This window comes from Hydra vulgaris, chromosome 05 (assembly GCF_038396675.1).
Source record: "Hydra vulgaris chromosome 05, alternate assembly HydraT2T_AEP".
NCBI lineage: Eukaryota > Metazoa > Cnidaria > Hydrozoa > Anthoathecata > Hydridae > Hydra > Hydra vulgaris.
Window position 1 is genome coordinate 20,597,501 of NC_088924.1, and position 16,642 is coordinate 20,614,142.

Below are 16,642 nucleotides of genomic sequence, written 5' to 3' on the forward strand. Positions count from 1 at the left end.
CTTTGTTCGTTTACTGTGAACAGTAAATCCAATGTATTCTCGTACCTTTATTCGTTTAGTTGAAAAGTAGGTATCGCGACGTGCTGAATTAGAAATTCGTCGTTTATTATTTCCGAGAAATGATGTTCTATCGAGTGTTCACTGGAATTTATTGCATGAACTGCTCCATCTGACCATTCAATTTTCGGAAAATTAAAGTCACCCATTATTAAAAGATCTTTAAAACCATGTTTGTCCACATATTCTCTTGCAGTTCTGAAAACATTTCTGAACAGTTCCATATCTACCACATCGTTTGGTCGGTATATGCATCCTACCAAATATTTGTCGTTCCCGAAAACTAGTACAGTCCAGATTTGTTCTAAGTCAGTCGTCAATAGCCATTTTTCATTTACTTCATAAGACGATATTTCGCTATTCACGTAAATACAAACTCCTCCGCCCACGCGGCCATCTTTTCTGTCGCTACGATATAAGCAAAAATTTTCCACCCACGTAATTGAAGTTTCACTAAACCATGTTTCCGTTACTCCGATTATGTTTGATTCATTCAGATGACACAATACTTAAAATTCCTCAAACTTGTTGTTTAGTGAAGTGGCGTTCAAATATATACAGGATAAATACGATAAATTTTCGCTTTTTTTCGCGTTCATTTTTTTTTCTCCATAATTTTTTTTTAAATCGCACAATCTCGTTTCCACGAATCGCATATCGAATAGGCGAGTTGGCATCAAGCTTCGAATTTAAGTCGTTTCGTTTCTTCCTCAACTCAAAGTCCTGTAGTCTCTCGGCCTCTGTCAAGTCTGGGCATATATAGACTTCTTTAAAATCTTGCTTTTCTCTTAGCTTTTTTGACGCGAGTAAGAGAGGATTTTTTTCGCCTTCGGATAACTCGAGTAGAATCGGGCCTGGTTTGGCAGCGTTTTTTAATTTGAATCTCCTCAAATGTATCGGTTTAACATTTTCTTTTCCTATTATTTTTAGTAAGTCCTCAATTGCTTTCTTGTCTTCTTCAATTTTATCTTTGCTCTCAGTTTTGCTCGACTCTTTAATTCCATATGTAATGACGTTCTTTTCGCGTTTCTTTCGCTCCTCCTGCTCATTAATTGCTGCGTTAACTACAACTAGTTGTTCTTTCTGTTTTTTTGCGTTTCGCGACACCACATTAACCCAATCATTTCCAATGTTCACTGTTGAAGTCACAGCATTTGTTATTTTGTCCTCCAGCGTTTTAACTCTTTTCTCTAATTCCACAATTTGATTATCTTTCACAACAATCGCTGTTTCAAGAACAGATATTCTCTTGATTAGCGCTTCTATTTCCGTCTTGGTTACCATTTTATTGTGGTGACGGTATCCAAGCAGCCAATTTTTTTTTTTTTTTTTACGATATTTGTTGTTAATTGAGATAAGATTTAAATTAAAAAAGATTTTAATAAAAAAAAACTGTGTGACATGACAAAATTTTTTAATCTTAAATTCTAATCACAATAGTAAACTTTAAGCAAAACAGTCTAGCAAAAAAAGTGTCTCGTATTATTTGAATAGCCCCATATAGCATATGCATGCAATTACTGTTAAAAATAATAGCCTATATAGCATAAAAAGTCTTTCAACCTATTATGCGTATCTATTAGAAAAATAATCAATATTCGAAAATTGGAATAAAAATTGACCAAATTAGAGTCGGTAGGTTTTTTAAATAAGATATTAATTATTAACAAAATGTCTTCATATCTATTAAATTCAAAATAAACATTACAAGCACTTAATAAGAACTGTTTGGGGCATATTTACCTAAACCCAAATGGGTAATATAAATTGTAATATCCTAAGCTAATATAAGATAATTATATGGCTTCCTGTATAATGCCATCAGTGAACGCCCATTGGTTTTTTTTAATCCTTTAATTAATTGTATACTACAGTTATTCTAGTTCTATTTGAATAGTTTAAAAATCAATTATTTTTAGTCTCTGCTTTTTATTTATTCTTTCTTAGCAAGAACCTAGATTTTTATTTTTGATGTGGCGAGTTATAAAACCCTAACCCTGTCGCCTACCTTATTTGTAAACATCACTGGCAAAATAAAGTAACTAAAACATAAAGAAAACGAAAAACAACTATAAATTAATATTTAAAGAAATTTTTTTGGCGCTCATACCGGTCCTATGGTACCAAAAAAGGTCTGGGTTTACCCCTGCTCAGATCATGCAACTTGTCTAGCATAGGTTCAGAAAGTTTAAACAAACTATTTTAGTTTAGCATAAAATTTCACATTCATAAAATAATGGAAGAGCTAAACTAAAGTATTTTGTTTTAACTTCATAATTTAACATTCTCACTACTCATACACAAGGGTATAAGTAAACATCATAACAATTGTCAAATTTTTTTTAGTGGTCTTGTTTTATTGCATGAATCAACAACACTTTTATTTGTTATAGGGAATGACAGTTTCATTAAATAAATAAATTGCTTCAATAAATTCAAGAAGCACTATTGATTGGAGTCTAGTTTTTGAAACTATTTATAAACAAAATTCAATTTGTCAGAAATATAAGGAACATTTTGAAAGCATATAAAATAACAGTTGAACAACTTTTCCATAACATATTATAAAAAGATATTATTGTTGGTTGACTATCTTGTCAATATAAATCTACATTCTCAACTTCGATGCATACAGTTTCAGTTTTGCTAACATAATTAATAAAAGTTGAGTTTAAATTACAATCCTCTTGATTTTTATTAGTACTTTTTAGTGATATTTCAGATTGAGAATTTATGGTACCATTTTTGCACAAATAAAAACATTATTCTTATACTTGGATAGAGTAAATATATTCTGTGAATCAATACTTCCTCTATCATTGACTCATAGACAGAGCAAGTATTGATTAAATAACAACAGCAAGTATTGTAGTTGGTTTTTAAAACACCAAATAGAGTACAATATAATAGCCAAAACCAGTGTAAACAATGTGGAATCATTTCAAGAACTACAATACTATTTTAACAGCAACAAATAAAAACTCTATTAAACCGTGAAAAGCACTCAATTTGGACAAACTGCTGTATCAAAGAATTTTTTATGGAATTCCTGCTCTTTTCAAAAATAAACTACAACAATGAGATTTTATATAGAAATACAAAATAAAAGATCTACCAAAAAAATTTAAACTATTACAGAATATGTTTATTATTTGCAAATAACAATATTATATACAAAGAAATTCGACTTTGAAAAACAATGCTCTTTTTTTTATTAATTTAAACTAGTCATAGATAAAATTATCTCTCTATAATTGAAATAATTTACAACAAAGCATTATTATTCAAAATAATCCTAATATTGTGAATACCTCAGGATAACTGAAATCATCGAAAAAAATAATCATTGTTCAAAGTAAGTTTAATATAACTTTTATAATACTATGTTACTTTAATAGCCTGATTGCTCTGATATAATTCTACCATTTTTGTATTTTGAAATAGCCTTCTTCTCATTTATAAATAAAAAAAAAATTGATATTTGAAAAACTAATGAACAAGTCACCAATTTTTGTAAATATTGCATCTGTATTAGCACACATATTTCCTCTTTTTCACAGAGCATAAAACGAGAGAGACTCTCTCTCGCTTTATGCTAGTCATGCAAATTAAAGTATATGCTTCAATAATATTATTGTATATATTTTTGTATAGTGTAGTATAGGTAGTATAGTTTAGATAAAACCATAAGTTAATATAGTAAAACTATATGATACATCATATAGTTTTAAAGTATGACAATAACTAGTTATAAAGTTAACTTATTATATAAGTTGTTGGCATAACACAAAACTATATGGTATATCCATACTATGGTTGCTCTCCTTTTTTTAGCTAGGCTACGATAGAGTGAACCCTCCATTATATAGATTGTATGTATATTTTTTTAACCTTAAAGTTAAGGTGAAAACAAGTTTTATAAAACAAGTTTATGTAGTACCTCTATATTTTTGATAAATATATTGTTATTGTTGTTGCTGTTAAAAAAAAAAAGTTATAGTTGTATTATCTTAATATAATTTCTACAGAAACGCTAACGTTTAATGTTTAATACTTAATGTTTAACGTCGTTTCATTAGTTACTAGGCTTTGAAAGAGCGCGTTCTCAAAATGCGGTAATTGGAGAAAGATCTTTTAAGCAAGTTAAAACTTTTTTTCTTTTGAAATTTAAATATTAGTTTAGATATTACATAAAGAATCATATTAAGATGATAATAATCATTAAGATCATATTATAATTGAAGTAGGTATATAAAATAGTTATATATATACATTTTTATTACATAAAATAGAAAGGCTTTAACGTAGAAAGGATTTTAATATTTTAAATTGTTTATATTGTGTTTGTTTTAGTTTTTCATTTAGCAGTTTTTTTTTATTACTTTTTAGAAGAAAAATAGGGGTATAGATGTTATTTAAAGTTATACTAATGCTATTTCCATAAAATGGTTATTACTACTTTGAAATTTCTGTGATGCTATTAACTATATTCGTTCTTTTTTTTTGAAAATTTAGAAAAATAAATTAAAACTGGGTCAGTGCCAAAACCGACATGGCATGTCACACGTTATTGTATGTAAAGGTTAAATTTTGTTATGAGGATTACAGTCCTTATGATAAAAAAAAGAAGGTAAAAAGTATTGTTTGTAAATATATATTTTGTTTACTTTGAATCTTTTTAAATTTTCTCGCGTCATTTTAAAATTTTTTGTTTGTACACGTTTATTGTTTGCATATATGCTTTTTTGATACGTATGTGTATGTGGTAATAAGTGGTTTATAGTTTTCTTAAGAATGTGTTTTTATAAAATGTAAAGTGTTATTTTTTTGTGTGTGTGTGTTAATATGTGTTATATAATTGTTTTAAAAAATTTTAATATATGTTATATAATTGTTTTAAAAAATGTGATCAAACATGTATATATGGTATATATTTAACCTTATATACATATTTAAACACATTTGTTGTGTTTATAGTCGGAACATATGTTTATATTATGTTGTATTCGTGTTTTCAAAGTGCTGTGACTTGGTAAACGTGTAGAGCAAGATTTGTCAACTTTGCCGGCCAAGTGATGTACTTATAACAGAGGGTTACATGATAGTGTTTAGTGTCAAACTGTTACTGCTCTAGGTCTAGCTGCTTTCAAGCCTTTATTATCAATTATTCTAAAAATACATAATAATGTATTTTAATAACATTTTGCTAAATGTTGTTACTTATGTTCTGCTATATATAAATGTAATCTTACTAAAGTTATGTTATATACATTTTATATTAATTTATGGTGCGTACTGTTGTAGTGTGTTGTTGCTGTGATGTTTTTTTGTTATCTTTTGAGTTCATAGACATTTGGCTTATCTTCATGTTGGTGTCTATTGTTAAAAATGGAAAATAGGTTATTTTATTAAAAATCACTGTTTTTAATCATTCACTAAAAGCCAATACAATTTATTTCGTCATACATACAATTTGTTTTATCTCAATTTGCTTTTTTGTCTTAAGGGCTGTTTACTACATGATTTTGGTATAAATATTTTGGAATCATGATGTTCCTGCAATAAATATTTTGTAAAAGCTAAGATGAAATAATAATATTTTACAAATATTACTCTGGTAAATCACAACAGCTTTTCTCTATAAGGTACATTGGTTTTCATTTTTTGTTTGTAATGTTTTTCTTATTTATTGACTTATTCGTTACATTTTTTATTTTAGATTTATCAGATAATGTATTTTGTGGTAAAAGAAGAATAAAATATTGTAAAGTTTTGTGATTTTTTAAAAAAAGTTTACTAATAATTTTTTTGAAGAAGTAATATTTAAGTATGCAAAAAAGGGTTTACAACGTTTTTTTTAATTTTTCTTTGTTAGCAGTATGTTTATTATTAGGATTGGATGTTTTTAACAATTTTTTTTATTATTATTTGCTAATCTAATTTTTTTTCAAACATCTCCCTACCTGATATATATATTTAAAAAAAAAAAAAAATTATATAGGAAAGATCGCAATCTTCACGATTCGTTTAAAATTTTTTGTTACTACTTTCGATTAAAAGTAAAGTCTAAATGGATGATATTAGGCTATAAGCAGATATTAGTTAAGAAAATGGAAATGCTGATAGGCAACTTAATCGTCGCAGAAATGAAAGAGATAGGCTTAGGCGAGATGAAATTAATAATCGACAAAATGCTTGAAATGCTGCTTGGCAAGCAGCAAATAATTTAAACTCAAGTGAGGAGAGCTTGGTTAGGCAAGTTGAAAATAATCGTCGCAGAAATGAAAGAAATAGGTTTAGGCGAGATGAAATTAATAATCAACAAAATGCTAGAAATGCTGCTTGGCAAGCAGCAAATAATTTAAACTCAAATAAGGAGAGCTTGGTTAGGCAAGTTAAAAATAATCGTCGCAGAAATGAAATAAATAGGCTTAGGCGAGATGAAATTACTAATCAACAAAATGCTAGAATTGCTGCTAGATACGAAAGAATGCATTGTTTAGCAAAAAGCAATGCTATTACAGATTATAGTTATTTAGGAGAAATGAATTATATTTGTCAGCATTGTGGTGCTAAGTAATTTCTTGATGAAACACGTATTTTATGTTGCCATAATGGAAAGGTAGCTTTGTCGCAACCTACATCATTTCCACAAGATTTAGAAAATTTATTTAAATGAAATTATGCAGATAGAAATGCTAATCTATATTTTTTTAAATATATTAGAAAATATAATGCCTGTCTCCCTTTTGCTTCATTTGAGGCATATGTAGTTCAACCCATAAATCATGGGCCGCCATGTTTTAGAATATGTGGTCAAGTTTTTCATCGTATAGGTAATCTAAGACCAAATCAAGATGTTCCGCCAATATAGTGTCAATTATAAATCTATGATCCACTTACAGCAGTAAATTTTAGAATGCAACAAAGTGGTAGTTATCTTTGTTTTAATGATTTAATGTTTCGATTGCAAACCATTACTAGTTGAAAAAACCTGTTTGCTTTCACATTTAAAAACATGGTTGAAGTGGAAGATGAAGAAATTTATCAAACAGCTCTAGAAGGTCGCTCAGTGTCAGTTGTTAAAATGTCTTTATTTGAAGAGCAAGGTAGACGTCGCTATAATCTCTCTTCACATATTGATGTTGCAGTTGTATTTGTTGGTGAAGATGATGCACCGCCTGCTTCCAGGAAAATCGTTATTTATCCAAGAGGTCATCCTCTTAAAACTATGTCAAGTTTGTCTGCCAACTTAGATCCTATGGTTTATTCTCTGTTTTTTCCGAAGAGTAATGCTGGTTGGCATAATCAATTGGTTCACAACCCTGAACATGCTACATTGGTTAGAAATCATGTTACATTATCTCAGTATTAAAATTATAAAATTTTAATAAGAAATTTTTTTTCTATAAAAATATAAAAGCAATATGCTGTTGATGCTTATCTTAAAATTGAAAGCCAGCGCCTTGCTTTCATCAGAAATAACCAAAACAAACTGAGAAGCGAGCAGTATGATGTCTTACACGAACATGTGTACAACCTTGAAGATGATCATAATGTTAGACCAGGGCGTGTTGTAGTTTTGCCATCAACTTATGTAGGAAGTCCTAGAGCTTTAAAAGAAATCTTTGAAGATGCTATGGCTATAATTAAAAAGTATGGTGAACCAGATCTTTTTAATTATTTCACTTGCAACCCAAAATGGTGCTAGACAACTGAAAATTTTTATCCAGGTCAGACAGCAAATGATAGACCTGACTTGGTTATTCGAGTATTTAAGCTCAAATTAAATAACCTTCTCAATGACATTTTTAAGCACGGTGTATTAAAGAAAGTTGTAAAACATGTTCAGGTTAATGAGTTTCAAAAGCGTGGTTTGACACATGTTCATACTTTACTTCACTTTGCAAATGATGATAAGCTTGTAACAGCACATGATATCAATAATTTGATATCTGTAGAAATTCCAGAACCGATTGTAAATTGAGACATTTATGACGTTGGTAAAACTTGCATGATTCACGGTCCATGTGGCATACTGAATCCAAATTCTCCCAGGATGAAAGATGGGGTGTGCAGCAAAAACAATCCAAAACATTTTAATGCTATTACAGTGGCAGTTCATAATGGTTATTCACGCTATAGACGTCGTGATAATGGTTTGGTTAATATTATTAAAGGTAACAATGTAGATAATCGCTGGGTGGTACCTTACAATCCACTGTTATCAAAAAAAAATCGAGCTCAAATAATGTTAAATGAACAAAATAATCATGATGAAGTGAACACTTTTTTAAATAGTCGTTATGTTAGTGCACCTGAAGCATTGTGGCGAGTTTTTGAGTTTCCAATAAGTCATATGTCACACACTATTATACGCCTTAAAGTTCATCTACCTGAAAATCAATTAGTGTGTTTTGGAGAAGGAGCAGAGCAATTGGCGTTAGATTGTGCAGCTCAACGTGAAACGCACCTAATGGCATGATTTAAGTTAAATACTGAAAATGAAAGTGCACATTGCTATTTGTATGTAGACATGCTTTTTCACTTTATATTTGATGATAAACATTGTAAATGGAAGATTCGATAAAGGGGTGGTAATATGGTGATATTAAGAATGTATAAAATTAATTCAACTGGAGATTTTTTTTTTCTTAGACTGTTACTTTTGCAAGCAAAAAGAGCAACTTCTTGGGAGGATGTGCGTACTGTTAATGGTTTTGTCCTTGAAACGTTTTGTGAAGCATTTGTTTTGAAAGGTTTGTTGCAAGATGACACTGAATAGCAGAATATTCTTTCTGAGGCGGTTTTAACACACATGCCAAAGCAAATTAGACAGTTATTATCAATTATTTTGACCTTTTGTGACCCTGATAATCCTTCACATCTCTGGAATACATGCAAAGCTTTAATGATTGAAGATTTAATTTACCGCTGATTACAATCTGCCTGTTTTTGATAAGTTTATAGGCTTAAATCTAAAAAATTTTGATGAAAATGTTCAACAATCTATTCACGAAGCCAATTGAATGAGACTGTTGCTTAATGTCAATCAATTATATGTATGTTATGCTATCCTTGCTGCACTGAATGAGCAACCAAGTGTAGAAAATCAACATTCTAGATTGTTTTTCATGGATGAACCAGCTGGTAGTGGAAAAACCTTTACTTATAGTTATTTGCATGCTGAAACCATAAGTAGGGGATTTAAATCTGCTACAGCTGCATGGTTGTTAAAACATATTTGCAACAACAATTTTCAGTTTGGAGGAAAAATCATTCTTTTTGATGGTGACTTGAGGGAAATTTTGCCTGTTTTGAAAAGAGGAAAACCAGCTGAAATAGTAGAACCGTGTATAAAATGTTCTTTGCATTGGCAATCGGTACAGAAGTTTGCATTAACTAAAAATATGAGAGTACATGATACCCAATTATCATAATATAATAATGCTACATTCTATTGTTAAAAACAAATTAATAGGTAATTTAATTTATTGAAAACACTGCTTTTAAAAGTTATTATAAGCCAAAACAATATATTTAACTTTATAAATGCAGTTTATTTATATCTCAATTTGATTTTTTATCTTTAATGTTTTTAGTTTGGCTCCTTGGAGCATTTGTTATTTTGCGTTTTTTATTAAAATTTTTTAAATCTATTGTGATGTCTTTTAAATTAATAAAAGTTTACTAAAAGCCAACATGAAATAACGTCATAAAACTTGAAGCATTTGTTTTTTTGCGTTTTTTATTAAATTTCTTTATGTCTATTGTGATGTCTTTTAAATTAAACTAAAGTTTACTAAAAGCCAACATGAAATAACGTCATTAAACAACACCGACAAGCTGCATCATGACATCAACAAGTATGACAACAGGCTACTGAAAAGCAGGTAAATTGTTTTCCAGACTTTTTTTGTTTTTTTTTTCCTTATAAGTCTTCTTATCTGTTACAATTTTTATTTTAGGTTTGTCATAGGACGCATTAAAGCAACATATATATATATATATATATATATATATATATATATATATATATATATATATATATATATATATATATATATATTTATATATATATATATATATATATATATATATATATATATATATATATATTTATATATATATACATATATATATATATATATATATATATATATATATATATATATATATATATATATATATATATAATATATGTATATATATATATATATATACATATTTTTTAAATTTATTATACACATGTTTGATTGAAAATTAACTTTTTTTTGTTTGAAACATATTTGTACTTAATTGCTTAGTTATTTATAATAAGTTTGTTTAGTTGTGTACATTTAACATTTTAAAGACAATTTCTTTTTTTAAAGAAACATGTATCAAGGGGATACCAAACAATTAATAACTTATGTATAATTTACATTCACTTCATATTAATCTTATTAATTAAAGTTCATGTTATAAAAAATGTAACAAGAATTTAGCTTTACTTTTTCGTCAATTTAAAGCATGATAAAGTGTTATTATTTTGTGTCAGTAACTAAAAACGTATTGTGTTGAACTTAGTAATGTCTAGGATAATGGTTCTGCCATACACTGATATGACCTATACACTAAAATGACCTATGTCAGTTGTAAATTACTGAAATAACGTTAAATAATTAGTAAATTATTTTACCTCCACCTACTTTTTATTTTAATTTTACAGATGGTTTATTTTTTTAATTTGAAGGCGTTTTTCCAAAAGGGTATTAGTTAAGGTTTCGCAACATTAAATTCTGGAAAACGGTCACTATAAATTAAGTAACAGACCGACCGTAACCCGTATTACGGGTTTAAATAAATAACTTAACAAATAGAAGTTTAAAATGAATATAAAATTATATTTTATTGGCAATAAGAAACAAAATCTGAAATCTTTTACATTTAAAAAAACGCTATTTTTTAATATTATTAGATGACTTACACCAAACTCAAGTCAGAAAATAGCAGACGTAACTTTTCTTGCGTGAAGTTTGCTAAGCATTTTTTAGGAAAATGTTGTAAATACCGTTTTTTAGACATTTTGCGTAAGTAATAATTTACTTTAAAACTTAAGAATTTCGTAAGTTTTTGGTTACTCAAGGTTTGCGAATATGACTTCGCGTAACTTTGAAATTAAGCAAAACTTACGCAAACTTGACGCAAATTTTGGACTTCAGAATGTGAATCCGTGTTGCGAATTCGCACCCAGGCCTGTAACCTTTTGTTTCTTAAACAAAAAGAAAACCTCATCAAGACTGTACTTAAACGCTTAATCTTTACACATTGATGCAAATAGGTACGTTCATAATAATTTAAGAAAAGCATTTTGAAGTTCCGCCAATAATATTTAAGTATAAACATTTAAGGTGGCAATAACGAAACGCAAATATCTACTATTTCTTTACTTTAAATTAAATGAATGGAGTGTTGCAAGCATGAATGGTATTATTATATACAACTAATAAAAATTTATGCTTTAATAATTTAGAAAATATTTTTTTTGATTTTTTAAAAATTTTGTTAGCTGTCTTTTTAATGTCGTGTCATGACTTGAGGCAAGAAAAGAACCTTAAACTAACATGTGCTTTTAAAAAAAATTGGTTCTATTTAACTACCAAGTTTTAATGAACATTTTATTGAATATTTACAATAATAATGTTTAAAACTTAGTAGTGTACCTTTAAATAATTTTTTAAACGTTTTCATAAAAATCATATTAGTGAATTTTTGTTGTTTTTTTTCCTGTGAAAGTCGTTTTTTTTATTGTCGGTTACAAATATACTCCAGAGACGACTTGAAATTGCCTTGATGTTTGCAGCTTGATGAACTTCTATCTGTTTTATACTTCCATGGTGTTCCTTATATATATTTGTTTAGGGCGCTGCAAGTCTTTGTCATATTGTTAGTTATTTTATAAATGAATAAAACGTATTGTTTTCTCAAAAATAAGTAGTTTTTAAACCACACTACGCACAGTAGGGAAGAAAAGCTTAAAAACTGGACAAAAGTAATTTTTTATTGTTCTGGATTTTAAAGTTAAATAACTACTTTAAGGGCACTTGTTAGACTAAATAAAAATTACTCCATAGATTTTTAAACATTTATTTACAATTGTCAGACGTTTTAAATGTATTTTCGAGAAATTTTGAGTAATTTTTAAAAAAAAACCGTTTAGTGTTAATAGAAAAAAGAAGAAAATTAAAAGCTTGCATGAATAAATAATATTAAACGTATTCTAATCGATTCACTAATACAAATTACAGTAATTCGAATTTAATGTAAAAAGTCACTCAAAAAAAGTCAAAAATTCGATTTGTTTTATTCGTTTAAACTTGCGATAAACAGGTCGCACAAAAAAAAGAAAAAAAGAAAAGGTCATTAGTTCATGCTTTCATGACCTGGTTTCGTTACTTGGTTTCTACTGATGTAATTGACACATTTCCACTTATACACACGAAAGGGCTCAATAAGTGCAACAGTAAAAAAGTTTCACAATCTGTAATCATCAGCAAATTCATAAATAAAAAAAAAATAAAAAAAATTAAAACTGTATCCGAGTGAGAACATAAACAAAAAACACATTGTTTGAAAAAAATAAATAAAAATAAAATATTTTAAATGCACCAATTAATATATATTTTAAGCCCATTAGAATTATTTTTTGATTGCAAAAGATAGCTCCAAACCTAAAATTGAAGAACTCCTGAACAAAATGAGGAGCTCTTAACAAACTTCAGCTTTAACTCTATAAAAGCAAAGTAGTACTAACAACACGCTCAAGCGAGTTGTTTTTTAAACAAAAGAATTGAGGTTCATTATGGGTTCGGCATAGTATGAGTTCTACAAGTTCAGTTCAACCCTAAATAATACACGTGGAAAATATGGACCAGAGTCTCTTTTATACATTACCACCAAAAAATGTTTCATAATGCCTTTTTCGTTTTAGTAAAATATCCAGTTATGAAGCAATTCTGCCCCACTGAGCTACGGTTGTCTTTTTGATTCCGTAGTTTTCTAATTTTTTATTTAAATATTCTGATTATCTGTGCCATATGCCTCGCAAGGTCTATAAAAAGAACTAAAATCTACTTGATTTTGTAAAAACTTTGAAAAATAAAATAAACAAGAATTAGAATTTTATGAGTATTTACTTCCATTAGTTTCCAAGTAGAGATCTTAGGAGTGTATTCTTTGCGTAATTTATTCTATCAAAATTTTAGTTGCATAGATTTCAGCACAAAGTTGCGTAGTCACCCAACTTTGTACTGAAATTTATGCAACTAAAATTTTGATAGAATAAATTCAAACTAAAATAAATAATAGTTGCACTAAAACTAAACTAATTTTTATCTAGTGTAAAAAATTGCTTTTATTTTACTCCGCTAGAAAATACTTAGCTTTAAATTTTGTAAACTAAATTTGGATATCTAATAAAATAAAAGTTATTGCAACAAGAAGTAACATACAAGTTTTTAATCAAAATAAACAATCTTCTTCAAAAATCTTCAAGTAAATGATGAAATTTATCATACAATATAATACAAGTTACCTTTTCACTGAGTTATTTTTGGGCTTGTTTTTAATAAAGTCTGCAACAAACTGAATTTTAGAAAGTTTAGTTAAATATGATTACTGCTCAATAGTCGTAAAAATAGTTTGTAAATATGCTTTAAAGAACTTGGATGATTGAATTACTTGAATTACTTACTTTGAAATATAGTCAGGCAAAAAAAAAAGCTAAATTTCTTCTACAGAAAAGAGTACAAAAATGCGGTTTATAAAAATAAGTATTATGAGTAATGAAAAGGAGACAGTGGTGGAATAACTGATAAGTATTTTAATAAAGTTTTTGAACTTGCATACACAATTACAAATAACATTGAAATTGGGCGTTAGTGTTGCATTCATTGCAATAGGCTTTGGAAATAACGTCAATTTTAACAACTTCTTGTGCTAATATACTTAATCTCCTAATCATTTGATAAATGAAGATTTAAAATTTATATAAAATAAAATAAATTAGAAATATATCGGAAAATGTGTCTCAACGTTAAAATATTAAAAAATATAAATTACAGTTAGAAACCGCGACAAATACAACTGACGCAAAGTAGTGAATCCAAATGTTTATGAATAAATTAAAACATAAAAAGATCTCAAGTGAATGACAAATTTGATTGAAAAACTAGATTATTTATTTTAAGGATACAACTTTTTTTTAAATCATGAAAGTCTTCTCTTTTTTCCTGTATTTTCATATTTTTGCAATCTACGTAAGAAATTAATTACAAAAATTTTTAGTTAGAATGTGATCAAAATAAATGTCTTATCAAACAGGTTGTATGATTACGTATTAAATAAACTTTAATATGTAAATTTTTTTGTTTTTATTCTGAATACAAACCACTAAAAAAAAAGAATTTAAAATTTAAATACAAGTAATAATATGAATGTACTGGCGCTTCTTATGAAACGGAGTTACAAGTTATTAAAAAAAAAAAAAGAATATATTTTAAAAATAAAACAGAATTTGAGGTATGTCATAATTAATTAACTATTTTTTTGATTAATTTTTAAAAGCTTCAATTAAAGATATAGTTTAACTATTATTTAGAAGAAATGAGTCTCACGCATATGACCCTTGGTACGTTATTGAAAATTCCGGTTGTTTTAACAACGTTTTTGGTACCGGATACTCGCACAACAAATATTTTGTTTGATATTTATGACCTATAATAGAAAAAAGTCTTCTAAAATATTTGGCAGCATGCAATATTTTATTCTGTACATATAATAATATGCAATAACATGCAATATTTTATTCTGAAAAAATAATTTAAATATTTAATTAATAAGCCTTAAGCATGCTAAGCTTTGTAATCAGTAAATTATCACAGGTGTATGTATTAACATTAAATATAAGACGACCTGTTATAGATTTTTAAGACACTTTAATTTTGACGGTTAAGTGCTTGCCCAGGTACTACTACAACAAATAATATAGCTAATATTAAATATAAATATTATGGATAAACTAAAAGTTGATAGAATTTAAACAGCTTTAATCCAAAAAATATATTGTTTTGTACATAAGTTCAGTATTTTTTTAATTTTTATTCTCTACTAGATTATTATGCTCTTTTTATCTTATTTTCTCATCTAGTAAAACGCCAAATATATTAAATATTTTTTTTCTATTGAAATGTCTAAGAACTCTGAGTGATAAGTGTCAGATTTAGAAAGTATGAAAAAGAGGTCATATTTGCTTTAAGAGTTGTTAGGAAAGAGAGAGTTATTGATAAAATAGAAAAAAAACGCCGTATTATGCTTACTGTAGAATTCGCTAATAATCTAAAGTTACTGCTTATAAAGCACTCACAACAATCCACAATCACTACAATGACTTTTTTTTGTTTTTGTTAGGGTGTTCTATGAAGAAAATACGGTCTTATCATAGATCATCCCCGAATAAGCAATTTAATCAAGGAGTTTATGTCTCCCTCCTTAACAATAGCACTTGTCTGACCAGAGCCGGTATCAAACTATAGACTTCTAAGCAAAAACTCCGACTACTGCTCCGCTTCGGCTATAAAGTTATTTCACATTTTCAATAGTAATCAAAACAAATTGTTCTTTATAATGTCTATATTCATGTATAATGCCTAACTTTTTGTTTTATTTATCACCACACATAATGATTACATATTTTAGTGATAATGAAAAAAAAATATGTACAATTGATACTACTTTGCTTATATATAATAAAAGTAATGATTTTATTTACTTTAATAATTGTTTGTTTAATCAAAATATTCATTTATGTTAAAACTGAAGTAAAAGGCAGCAACAAAATAATTTAGAAAAATTAATTTTTGACATCTCTTACTTTTATAGAGTTATATATATATATATATATATATATATATATATATATATATATATATATATATATATATATATATATATATATATATGTATATATATATATATATATATATATATGCATATATATATATATATATATATATATATATATATATATATATATATATATATATATATATATATATATATATATATACATACATATAAAACGAAATAATAAAAAATAAAGCATACCAAAATAAACGAATCCAAAGTATTCATTTCACGATATTTTTAAGTAGAAACAAAGTTGTTTATGATGTTTCTAAAATTTGTGTAACTTTTTGAAGTGTAATTTTTTCGGTATTTATCTGAAAAAAAGTTGTGCAACCTAAAATAAATATTTCATAAAACTATATACTGCGAACTGTAAAACAAGACACGACAACCTCAAAATAAATAAGGCGCTTCATTAATTTTTAAGAAAGATAAAAAAAATCTTAATTATTAAACTTAAGAAACAATAAGTTATTCAAAATAATGTTGAAGTTATTATCAAATTTAATTTATAAAGTTTAATTTTTTAAATCAGAGCCAAAAACACTGAGGGGCCAGGGGGCACTGGCTCTCTACTTTTTTTTCTAGAAAATTCTAGATATAGACAATTTTTTTAGAAATTGACACTTGTGTCCCT

General features: G+C 27.3%; 1 protein-coding gene across 3 annotated transcripts in view; it reads right to left on the minus strand.

Moving 5' to 3' along the window:
* LOC136080674 (A disintegrin and metalloproteinase with thrombospondin motifs adt-1-like) overlaps positions 1 to 16,341 on the minus strand; it is a 157,492-nt gene extending 141,151 nt beyond the window's left edge. For all 3 annotated transcript variants that reach the window (XR_010638590.1, XM_065797621.1, XM_065797620.1), the window contains exon 1: positions 16,204 to 16,341. Coding sequence is in view for 2 of the 3 variants with exons in the window: in XM_065797621.1 (XP_065653693.1) it covers positions 16,204 to 16,230 (27 nt within the window). In the remaining variant the exon portion in view is untranslated. The remainder of the gene's footprint in view (positions 1 to 16,203) is intronic.
* Positions 16,342 to 16,642: the final 301 nt, after the last annotated feature.